The sequence below is a fragment of the Phalaenopsis equestris genome, unplaced genomic scaffold (assembly GCF_001263595.1).
Source record: "Phalaenopsis equestris unplaced genomic scaffold, ASM126359v1 Scaffold233208, whole genome shotgun sequence".
In the NCBI taxonomy this organism is placed as follows: Eukaryota; Viridiplantae; Streptophyta; class Magnoliopsida; order Asparagales; family Orchidaceae; genus Phalaenopsis; species Phalaenopsis equestris.
Window position 1 is genome coordinate 47,339 of NW_018251161.1, and position 12,866 is coordinate 60,204.

At 36.1% G+C, this 12,866-nt stretch overlaps 1 protein-coding gene across 3 annotated transcripts in view; it reads right to left on the minus strand.

Moving 5' to 3' along the window:
• Positions 1 to 4,130: 4,130 nt before the first annotated feature.
• Positions 4,131 to 12,866, minus strand: part of LOC110038596 (protein ENHANCED DISEASE RESISTANCE 2-like) — a 75,500-nt gene continuing 66,764 nt past the window's right edge. For all 3 annotated transcript variants that reach the window (XM_020743474.1, XM_020743475.1, XM_020743473.1), the window contains exon 22: positions 4,131 to 4,312. In XM_020743474.1, coding sequence (XP_020599133.1) covers positions 4,202 to 4,312 — 111 coding nt within the window. In that variant the 3' untranslated portion in view covers positions 4,131 to 4,201. The remainder of the gene's footprint in view (positions 4,313 to 12,866) is intronic.

Genomic DNA, 12,866 nt, shown 5'->3' on the forward strand with positions numbered 1-12,866 from the left:
AATTTGGTATTTTAGGGAATTTGGAGGACATTTGGGAAATTTAAGGAAATTAGTTAATTTGGGAAAAAATGGGTAATGATCATGCATGTCATGACTAGCCGTCTTGGACTATAAGACACCAAATGAGAACTCCTCCTTGAGTCTCAACATGTTGGTCTTAGCCATGTTAACCAAAGGCTAGAAGCTTGTGACCACCCATGTGAGTTCCCCAAAGAGTTAAGGAGGTAGGTCCAGTGTATGTGATATTAGGGAATTTGATTCGTTTGAGTGTGTGTAAGTGTGTGTGAGACCAAACCTAAGCCACCCAAGGTTATCCTAAGCCATGTATGAACCTATAGTAACTCATTCTTGAGTCTTCACATGTTGTTCTTAGCCATCCTAAAATGACATTTGGGGGCTTGTGACCGCTTAAGTGAGACTTCATAAGAGGAGTCAAGAATTGTTTTGAATTTCTATGTGGGGTATGTATTTCCTTTACTAGTCTTCTAAGATATTCCATAGGAAAGTCCTAAGACTAGATTCTAGGTTCATAAAGAAAGGAATTTGACCTCATGAAAAATGAGGTCAACAAATGGACCCCTAAAAGGTGTGGTGTGCCAGATAGGAACACCGCATGTATTGGTGTTGACCGAAGCATTCAACAAGCCAACACAAATGCCCAAGTGACATACTTCGAACAGACCGAAGAAGTTAAATTAGATTTCATATTAAAGAATTAGACTTAAATTTAAATTTGGGGTCATTTAAGGAGTTTCCGTTGGGGATCAAAAGAGTGTATTTTAAATTTGAACTTTTTGGTCAAATGTTGATTAAATTCATTTTTCTTTGATGTTTGTTTTGTTTTGAAAGGGTTTAGTTGTTTTTTTGGTTGTTTGGATTGTTTAAATTTCAAAGGTGAGAACACCGCTCGGAGGCTCTCATTCGATCCTTGCTTGACGTGCCATAAGGATTTTAAATCCATGTAGGGCTTTTGGTTGCTAAGCAACTGTACCATAAATAACTTCTTACACTTTTTGAATGAAGTAATGATTCTGATGGGGAGTCTGCTAAACCACCTGAAGGTTGAATCCCTTAGTGTGGTGAAATATAGTTGACACTTCAATGCGTCAGATGCTTTAAGAAGCCATATAGCTGACTAAAACAATGCAATATGATCGATCATATTACTTTGGCCCTTCTATGGATCCAAAGATAGAACCTTGAAGCTCTCGGAGGGTTCATTATCAATAATCTGCCGAGAGAAATCATCCTCCAATTGGCGGTACACTTCCATTCCCCCGTTTGCGATTTATTCCTTGCCATGGATCCAACGTTGTTCTGGTACTGAGATTCTTCCACCCATTTGACTCATAGATCCATATGATGGCCTTGGGGCTCTGGTGCTAGAGGACTAGGTTGTGGGAGAGGCTGTGCTCTCACCTCAAGCACCATGCGGATCAGTTATGCAATCTGACCTGCCATCCAATCCAAGAGCTCCTTAATTAGTTGGTGTACAATTTCTCTAACGAGCTCCATATTAGAAGTTTCTCCTAGGCGTGTTCTTTCTTCATGACAAGCTCTTCTTGTTGAAGGCAAGACTCCACGCTCATCACACCTTTTAGAATGTTGAATTAAAAAATATTCTTCGGGTCACACCTAAGGGATAAAGCGTTTGTCAGATGAGAGGAATGAGGGAGAATGTAGAGGGAAAGTGAGGGAGAATAAAAGAGTAAGCAACAAGTAGTACTAATTCTCTTTGAATAGATTCAGTTGTCTTTCATGAAGAAATGACTCCCTATTTATAGATTATAGGAGAAGTCTAGTGAAGAAATGACCTCACTTAATAAGAATGTTACAGGTGATTTATAAGCCATTACACATTTACAAATTTGTAACTAACCCTGGTAATCGCTGCTGGTGTAATTTTGTAGTTGTAATTGCTACTGACATTGTTTCATACTCATAACCGTCTGGATTTGTCACTTAATCATCATTTGGTTGGCTAGAGTTCTTCCATCGACAAATAGATCTTCTGTTGGCTTCTCTGAAGGGAATCATTGGGAGAGACCCCCTCATCCTCATGAAGGGTTTATTCCATCAGACAGAGAGTGCATCACTGTAACCTGATGGGCAACTTTCCTTCAAATGAGGAAGCTTCACAAGGGGTTGAGTGGTAGTTCTGTTGAGCAACTGTTGATCTTCTCTGTGAATGACCCGACATATGTTGATTTGGTGTCGGTTCAGGTGAATGTCATTCCTTGGTTCGGATGTACATTCATTAGGTCGGACCATAACCCGACCGAGTAAAGTGATGATCAACGATTATTCGATATCCTCATACTACATAAGTTAAATTTTCTCAAGATTCGTGTAGTCAAATGTTTAATGTAAAAAATAATAATAAAATATAATTTAATATCGATAATCATATTTGCTTACTAACAAATATTTCAACGACTTAATTTAGTAGTATTTATTTATATTATTTAATTACAATAAAATTTACTTAGTAATTTATATAATTTTTTATGACTAGTTTAAAAACTAATTAGACACTAGCTCAAAATATATTTTGGATTGCATATTTCATTATATTTGTATAATTATTTATTAATAATTTTTTTATGTAAAACTAAACGCTCAGTTAAATTTGAAGTTCTTTTTTTCTTGTTGAAGTATTCATTTAAACAATATGAACATACCAACAAGTAAAACCCAATTATTAAGCCAACTCTAAACATACATGAGAATCCGGTTAATTCAGATGATAAAACTGAAATACAGTTTGATTAGTTGCTCAGTTCTAAGATGATGACGACTCTGATCCCAATAAATTTTCTATCATTTATTAGCCTCATTAAATTAATAAAATTTAAATAAAAAAATATCAATTAATTTAAGTTTTTGTGATTTAAATATTAGCTTGCCATTATTTCTAACAGCATTAATTAAATATTTACTTCTCAAATATTGTGAAAGAAAAAAAATAAAATATTAGAAGTTTATTTGTTCTGTTGTATTACTTCATAAAGTAAAATAAATATAAGTCTTTTTATGTTTGATTTGAATTAAAATAAATACAAGTTATATATTACATAATTTATAAAAACTTAAAATTTAAATTTGAAGATAAATCAGGCAAATAAAAAAGACATGCCCTATGACCATGATTCCATGAATGCGCACATCAACCCTAAAGCCATTAGCTACCCTACAAAGCAACACTACAAAGGAATCATGCCTGTGCCTCCAGACCAGAACCCTCAATACATGGAGGAATTATTGCGTGCGGACACCGCATGCATCTCTGCATGCGGTGTCCGATCCTGACCGTAGATCACGATGATCTACGGTCAAGATTATTTTCATTTTTTTTTATAAAAAAAAACAATACATGCATCGACCACAGGCTTGTAACCACACATTAAAAATCGAACATTCCGTTAAAAAAAAACAAACATTCTAAACCTAAAAGGCCGGCCGAAATAGATTCACGCGACGGCTAGGAGTGATTGCACAGACAAAATTAGATTCACGAGATAGCAATTCAAAACAAATTCAAAACAAAGGTCATTTCTTCATGCGAATCTCTTTCAGAGGAAAAAGCTGATTCAAACTGGGCATAAATAAAATCAGCAAAATTATATTTTTACCATGTAATAAACTTGTAACAAGATGAAAAAGATTAGCACGCGCAAATAATAGAAGAAATTAAGAAAAATTGTTCTGGATGAGGCTGATGACCCAAACTTCAGATTTCTATCACAATACAATCACTCTTTCTCGTGCACTCATCAACAACATTAGCCTCATCCAACTTATATCATTTTTGTACAAACATATAAGTTTTTTTTTAATATTTTACATCATTGTCGCCAGTTTGAGAAAAGACAGATTCCAAAACTTGGCAGAGTTGGAAAAAAAAAGGGTTAAGAACTTTTAATTTCCCCATCTCAGAGTTATCAGACAGAATGAATTATTCAAAGCATTAAATACTATTAATTGGAAGCAGCTTATTTGAACAGCTTACCTGTCAACAGTATAGATAAGCGATGGATCCTCTGCTTTAGAACAAGCAAAGAAGAACCAGCCCTGCAGCAACAATGGAGCAGAAGGATGCAGCCTTGCCGAACTTGCATGCTTTTGATCGCTTTTATGAAAATTTAATGAAACAGAAAAAGGCTCTAGGAACTTGGGTTGCCAAATCACCGATTTAAATTCCTCATTCAGCTGAGTTGGGGTCAAGTTGTGGAACTACAGCAGAAGAAAGTTCTAAATGTGAAACACGAACAGCTCCGATGAGACGCTCGGGGAGTTCCTCGTAAGTGTTTGCCTGTTTCAGTCAAGTTTACAATAAGCAGAAGCCGGAGAAGCTTTTGCAGAAAATTGCAGCAGTAACAAAATGGAATGATTACACTGAACCCCTTGATGCACAGTGAGTGTGAAATAATAATGTAACTTACAGGAGTGAAGCACACTTGTCTCTTCAATATATTAGGAGTGTGTTGGAAAAACAAAAAAGGAGAAACAATCAAGTGCAGGAAAACTTCCGGATATTTTAAGGGGAAATTTACATACCTAGCACAAAATTCTTATGTATTTACATATCTCACACCTGAACTTTCATATTTACATGCATAAAAGTTTGGTGCTTTAAACTATGCATGAAAAGGTGCATCACTTTTAAAAAAATAGTAATAGTGCTATTTTTATTTGATATTAAAGATTTGAGTGCTATGTGTATAAATATTAAAATTTAGGTGTTAGGCATGTAAATACATTAGAATTGTGTTTTTTGTATGTAAATGCCCCATATTTAAAATGAAACCAACATATAATCTCCTACCTTAAAACATTATCTAAAGCTCCTTTTTCAATAAATAAATATATGTTGTACTAACCAGGGAACAAAATAAAGAGTAAATAATTTCATGCATTTTCCACGCATCGTTGGCAACATTTTCACAATCACTGGAGAAGGCTGCTTTTATGCTTAAATTAGAAAAGGGGGAAGAACCAAAGCCTAACATTTTCCGCTTTCTTATTTTCTTCTCATCTTCCTTTGTTCACATTAATGTAGCCCTACATTTTTCGCTCAACACATTGCTGCCTTCTTCATTTTCGAAGAATTTGGGTTCCAAATGCAGTATTTCTTTGAAACATGATTAGGGTTTCCATCACAACCTCACTCACTCCTCACCTGACAAGAGAAGTCAAAACCACCGTCACAACCAGTGGAACTAAGAAGTGACTAGGAATAACCCTCACCATCCCAGGATTAAGATAAACCCTTGTGTAGCTATGCACAAAGTATGAAAATTTCTCCCATAAAATGATTTGTAGCTATGAATATAAGGACTTCTCCACCCTTACAATCGAGGAAATATTTTGCTCTTCTTATGTTGCCTCGAGCAATAGTCATGTTGATCGTAGCATAATCTAGAGGTATTAAATTAAAAAAAATTAATTCTCAACAAATGTAAAGGTAAGGCTAAATGCATTGCCCCATTCCCACACCTAGCATTAGTAGTAGGAGCTCCATACATTGGTTGCACAAGACACAATGAAAGCGAAGCCGCAACCTCATTATGCATATTTCACTACCAAGCCATACAACCATGATAATTTTTATTGTTAGTATTTTTTTATTGGGTGATATACAAATTTTTCATCAAATAATTGCGTATAATGTAATTATTGATTAATTTAGTTAAATTAAAGAATAGTTGTGTCGTTGAACCGTTACATAATAAAATTAAGGTAATATAGCATATAAAATTGAAATTCGTACTTAACCTAAGCTATTCCACTTTGGGACTTTTATCCATAGTTTTTTTTTTAAATTTTAGGGAAATTGTATTAAACGAGTCACTGTCGGATAAAGGATCATTGTTGTTGAGATAATGTGTATTAAAATTATAAAGTTCATCATGCAATAAATTTAGTTTATATTTTCCATGCATTTTGACAAATTATCACCAAATTTATTTGATACATTAATTTAGGAGTTCTATAATCAATTTCTCTTAGAAAACAGTCCTTCTCTAGAAGATGGTATAGTTTGTTTGATTCAATATTATTTTACTTAAAATAATATTAACTTTAAGAAATCAATGTTAAATTTTTTCTTATTTTTGTTCTCTTTATTTTTGTTGTCAAAAAATCAAACAGGACATGTTTACAGATTTGATCTATATCTAAATATCATTAAAGACAACATGAATACCATTTATAAAATGGTTACTTAAAGATGTTAGTGAACCAAATACCTGAACATTTAATAACATAACATTTCATAGCTAATGTAAGTAAACCAAAAAACATCTAAGCTAAGGCCTAAGGGGGATTGCTTTTATTTTACTTTGCTTATGTTTTGATTTAAATTAAATGCGTTTAATTATGGTAGTTGTTTTCAACTACAATTAAAAAAATACATAATAGGTGTTTCGAGTGTTTTTAAAAACAAGGTGATTTGTCTTAAAAAAAACGATTTGTCTTAAAAAAAAAAAAAAAAAAAAAAAAAAAAAATATAAAAATTATACTAACCAAAAGGGATGCCAAACACGCCCTAAATATACCTATAAATGCATGTTACTGGCTTATTATTTAGAGGGTTTTTCTGTCTAAACCAATATATTGTTGTGCATCTCAAAGAAGCACGGATCGAGTGTTCCACAACGCTTTTCTTATTAGAGTTATTTCCTGTGACATTTATTTCTTTCATCTATATGCTATACTCATATATCCATATTTCAGTTATTAAAACCTGTCCTGATAATTCATTCCTTATATATTTGTGTTGATTTTCGCATATAAATAATTGAAAGGATTATACATTATAGATTCATACTGTTTAACCTTGTCATGATGTTTACTGTTGCATATTCAATATGCATGCCATTAATTGATAAGTAGTATCCTTAGCATTTACGCACGTATCACCCCCTCCAAACCCTCCAATCCTACAGTGGTTCACAAATAGAGCTCCCCTTTCCACCTCGCAGATAGTCCGATATTCCGGCAGATGTACCATGCTTCTGTTGCAGGACATATAAATTGCAATCTCATAAAAAAAGTAGAGAAAAATGTGAGCAAACCAACAATATTCTTCTCTGACGTTGAAATTTTTACTCGTACAGGAAAATACAAATTTACACTAATTGGAAAGTTCCAATTTGGTCGCCCTAAGATGGAGATTATCAAGAAGGTTTTTGAAGATTTCAAACTAGTTGGAGATTGGCGTGTGAGTGTTTTCGACGGAAGACATGTTAGGATACAGCTAAGATTTTCGATGGAAGACAAGTTATAATATAACTGAGCATAGAAAAAGATTACACAAAAATTTTCTCAAAGAAATTCATCACAATCGAGGGCAATCATATAAAATTGCTCAAATGGACCCCTGTTTTTGATCCGCGTCAAGAACCCCCAATCGCGCCTATTTGGTTTTTATTACCTAAACTCAAGCTTCAATTCTATGACCTATCTATCTTATATGCAATTGAGACTATCCTTAGAAAACCTTTGTAGGAAGGCATACCTACTATTCATTTCTCAAGGCTCTCTACTACAAAAATTTTGATTGAAAGGGATATTACACTACCAGATGTTGAAGAAGTCTGATTTGACTCTGCTCACAATGGTTATTGACAAAAAATCATTATGGAACAAAAACCTTATTACTGCAAGCATTGCAAGATGTTTGGACACCCGCAACAAAAATGTTTGGACACCTTTTGATCAATTCATGGAATTTGGAGGATTCTCAAGTCCTATTTGGGAGAGCATTTGGTTGAATTAAATTGAGCCCATGGAAGATATTTTTAGAGGTTAGACACCCATATCGAGGAAGTCATTTGTGGGTGATCGTCGTGTCGGTTCGGGTCGGTTTTGACTCGTTCGAGACAGGATTTGGAAAGGACACCCTTCTTGGGTTGATCCAATTCTAACGAAGCGAGAAAATGACATTCTTTCGAATTGATTCAAGGACCTTGGGCCCTACCTTCTCAGGTCTTTTCGTTACGTGTTTTGAGGACTGATTCATCCTCCGTCTTTTTGGTGTTTTAGGTGGATCGGTGCCTCCTCTCTCTCACCCCACTTTTGTTCTTTTTTCCTTGCCTCTTGGTTCGATTTTTGATGCTTATGTCTGATATATAAGTGTCCACGTATAGTCTTTTGCTATAAGTGAAACCATCAAACAATGTCGCAAGTAGATCAGTTTTGTTTTGGGGCTTAGGGCGGTGATGACAAAGGCACACCGGTGGTAGAGCAGAATGATATTCCATCCTACAATCCATCCTACAACATCAGGACACCCACACGGACCCGGTGAACCGTAGGATGTAATATCATTCACTGACATAAGACTAGCGGGAGTTGACCCGTATCTTCTTAAGTTGTTGGTAGCCCTACGCCCGACAGTGTGATCGACTCGTGGACAAATACACTTTTTCAAAACTAATAAAAAAAATTTGATAAGAACGGATACACATTTTTCAAACAAAAATATTTTTTTTTACTACAAACAAAATTGATACAACTCACTTTTGTATGCTTGAAACCTATGTGCATGCTAAAAATATAAATTTTAAATACATTTAAAAAATTGGTTGTTCACCTGTTGATTACCTGTTTGGGCCAAGGAGTACCCTCCTAAGTTAGGTTCAGTAGAACACCCTTCTAGTCGAGTGACGAACTTTATACATCCGGGTGACCGAGTAGCCTTCGACGACCCTCGAGTACAAATATATATCTGAGTCTAGCCCTACCCGAGTGCTTGTGGTCCCCTCTTTTCAGTCATATGTTTTATTTTTATCAAAATTTTTGGACAAAGCACTCGTGGTCTTTTCTCCGAGATTTTCCTGAGATTTTGAGGATTTTATTTGAATTGTTAGTCGTCAATTTTCTCGAGCTTTTCGTCATGGATTATTCGTTGATTTTTCCCGAATTTTCCATCGTGGGTCATTTACTGTTCTTTCTCGAGTTTTCTGGGTGACGTTTCTTTTCTTCTTTTGCTTTCATTTATATGATGCATTTCAGTCTGTTCTATTTGTACCTGTTGCATCAACTACACCTAAGAAACAACAGATCTCTCAGGTATACAAGTTTGCTTTGTGTTTACAGCATGTTACTTTCTTGCAGTCACTTTCCTGCTGTACTTTTTACCTTTTATTTAGACGCATGTTGTACTGTTCTTTTTCACTGCATAATCTACTGTTGTCCATACACTGTACAACTTCAACATGCCTCTCATAAAAAATTTAAAGGACTACAATCATAGAGCCGCTTGATTTGACATCATAACCTGACACCTTAGAAAAATTAAACTCGTCACGACAAGAAGTTTAGAGCTAGCATTGTGAGCAGCACAACTATTTTCAATAGCAGAACATGTCTACACCAGTTAAACCATTCCTTCCTTAGAAGTTAAAACAATAATCCACAGAATTTCGAGAATGTTTGCGAATTTCGAGGATGTTTGCTTATGCAACATAAATTCTCACCTCATCTTTAGGTCTTTATACATCCTGATGTATGATACGACTCTAGTGTACATTCTAAACCCTAACTCGTCTTAGGATTCCGAGGTTGTCGTCCATACGACCTAAATCCTCATATCTTCCAGGCTATTTGTGTGATCGTTTCACACGAATGTAAGCCCTAAGTAAATAAAATTGGCAGGATAAAACACTTGAAAATTTCTTCCTCGAAACTGAAGCCAAACCACAGGGTAGATTGGAAAGTCACCGAGGTTCTCCTTCGGATCTGTGGAATCCCCTAGTTCTTATTTCTTTGAATTCTATAATAAATGTTCTAAGTTTGGACCATTCCCCTTTGCACACCTCTTTGTCCGATTTCGTTGAAAAATCCTATCCTTTTGACCTCTTTGAAGATAATATTTTTTTATTTTTATCAAAAGTTTTCTTAGGTGACTTCAGTCATTTAAGATGTAATTAACTATAGGGGCTTGCCCCTATAGGTAGCTTTTCTGAACCCAGCTTAATAAAAACCGTATTTAATTATTCATATTAAATAGGGGAACTTATTGGCAAATACAACGGTTTCGCAGACCAAACGGACGTCATCAGTTTCGCAGACAAAACGGACGTCATATATTTCTTAGTTTATCTGATCGAGTTTCATTCTCAAGTCTTGCGTTTATCCTTCGGGACAGATACATGGTTTGAGGTACAACGCTCTTTCATTTAAACTATGAAAAATATGGGGTCAGTTTGATTTCATATTTTTCTAAACTTAAAACTATATGTAAATTAAAACGTACTTCCGAAGCGACTTCCGAAGCGGGCGTTCCGAAGCGGGCGATGGGATCTCGATTCCGGTGACCGATAGCTTCTTACGAGCAACTCCCCCAACCAAAATAGTGCCGACACGATGTAAGCGCAGTAGGCGAATGCGGACGTAGCAGAATATGCGAAGAGGGAAAGCAGGGAGACACGAAGACGTGAGCCAATAGAAGCTCGACGTCGAAATAGACGAAGCTGAAGGCGTGAAACAACAAAAGTGTAGAGACGACAAAACACAGCAGGCGAAGGTTGAAACAAAGGCGATGAGGTGCGAGCCCTTTTCCTTCAAGCTCGACTGAATCATAGACGACGGAAATCACCATGCGAAACCCTAGCAGAGACGAAGGAATCGTCATTCGAATATTATATATACATATATATATATATATATATACATACATATATATGAAAAGCACAAGGGCTAAATCTATTAAAATAGGAAAGATACATAAATGTTGTATGAGAGAGCCCAATAGAGGCACCCTACCCATACGATACAACACACAAACAACTCAAAAGAGAAAAGACAGAGAAAGAAACTCCAAAAATACAGGTATACCCAAAAAACAAAAAAACCAAAAATAAGAAAACCTGTGTTCTTGTGTGACTTGATATGTAAAGTAGAAAACATGTACAAAGTTGCCTTCAGATTAGTAGAATTCTCCAAAAGCATCTCCACGGGCAGACAAAATCCAACAGAAACCGTGAGATCAAAATAGTAACAGGAATCAGAAACAGGAAACCGGAAAAATGAAACTCGGCCTACTGCAATATGAAAACCTGCCAAGGAAAGTAAAAACCCAGAAGAAGAGAAATGCATACCTCAGCCATCAAACCGAAAGCAGTACCTCCTTAAAGCCAATAAGCACAAATAGTTAAAAACGGACATAAAGCAGATTTAAGTTATTCCCAATGAGGAGTCTTCTAAGAGGAGCGGGGGGTGGATGCTAACGTGATAGACCTACCCTGCATGCTTGGCGAGCCAATCAGCAGGGGAGCACCTAATGAGCCAGGGCGGCCTTAAAACAGTAACATAGTAAAACCGACTCTTAAGACTTTATTGTAATAGACAATCACATAAGCAACAGTCATAGAAACACTGGGGGGAGAAGTGTGGTATTTAAAACTGTTTCTGGCGTTCCAAAGAAACCAAAGGACCAATAAAGGGAGGGGAAACCCCCCTTACTAACATTAAAATCCTTCCATTGCCACAAATAGTTGCTTAAAGTGTCTCTATGCATCCATGAAAAATCGAAATGTGAACCAAGCATATTCCAAACTTTTAAGAAAAAAAATACATTCAAAGAAAATGTGCCTCGTATCTTCCTCAACTTTGCACATATGACATCTCGAGGTCATTTTTAAGCCTTTTAACTTAAGAATGTCATCAATAGGTATTAAAAAAGTGAGGTAGCGCCAAAGAAAAAAGGATATAGAGGGAGTTAAAAATTTATGTCAAATCTATTTTCCCCAGAACCAATCACGGTGTGAGTGTAAAGTGCTATAAATAAGTTTGCAAACTGATTGAGAGTTGCTTCTTTTCCACATGGGGAGATCCTTTCGTGAAGGTGTAATAGGAATAGTAAGAATATGCTTTGCATTTTGCTCCCCCACAATAGAACACAATTTGGAGAAATCCCAGCCATCATGAGTAAATAAATTGGAAACTGTCGAGATATGACTGAGATGGAAATAAAGTTGTGAGAATTAATTCTAATTTCCTTAATTAAGGAAATTAGAATTAATTCTCACAACTTTATTTCCATCTCAGTCATATCTCGACAGTTTCCAATTTATTTACTCATGATGGCTGGGATTTCTCCAAATTGTGTTCTATTGTGGGGGAGCAAAATGCAAAGCATATTCTTACTATTCCTATTAGGTGAAATACAAATTATTCCTTTGATTTCCACATGGTATAATAAAGCTTAGAAGTTAGATATGTATACAGTGGCATATGTATGTAAAAAAGATTAATAAACTTGATTTTAAATATGATCTAAGCGCAATACTATGCCGATCTCAGCGCGTCGACTCCTCCAGCGCGTCGACTCCTCGTGTTTCTTGGCGGCACGCGGCCCCTCTGCCTCGTTCCAATAGCGAGTACGGGATTCCTCCCGAGCATGGGATTCCAGTAGCGACTCTTCCTTCCGAGCATAGCGAGTGCGGGATTCCTCCCAAGCATGGGATTCCAGTAGCGACTCTTCCTTCCGAGCACGAGATGCTTCCGCCTTCGTGTTCGTTCCCATCTTCGGCATCTGGTTCTCTGCGATCTGCCTCGCACTCCATCCTTTGCCGCTACAGTACATTCCGCTGTTTGCCGCTGCAATACTGTGCCGCAGATCTCTCTTTGTCGCTGTTTGGATTCTTTTTATTGGCTGTCTTAATTGCTGCAATTCTTTTACCAGTGCAGGTTGATTCTAGTCTTAATTGCTGAAAATTTTTATTCTCCACCATGTCAATGTCCGAAACTACTATCTCCAACTACTCCAACCATTCTGAAGAATACAATGCTGTTCAAAAAATTGGAGAGTTGCAGAATATTCGGGCATCCAACAGGTTCAATGGGAAGAACTATCTCAA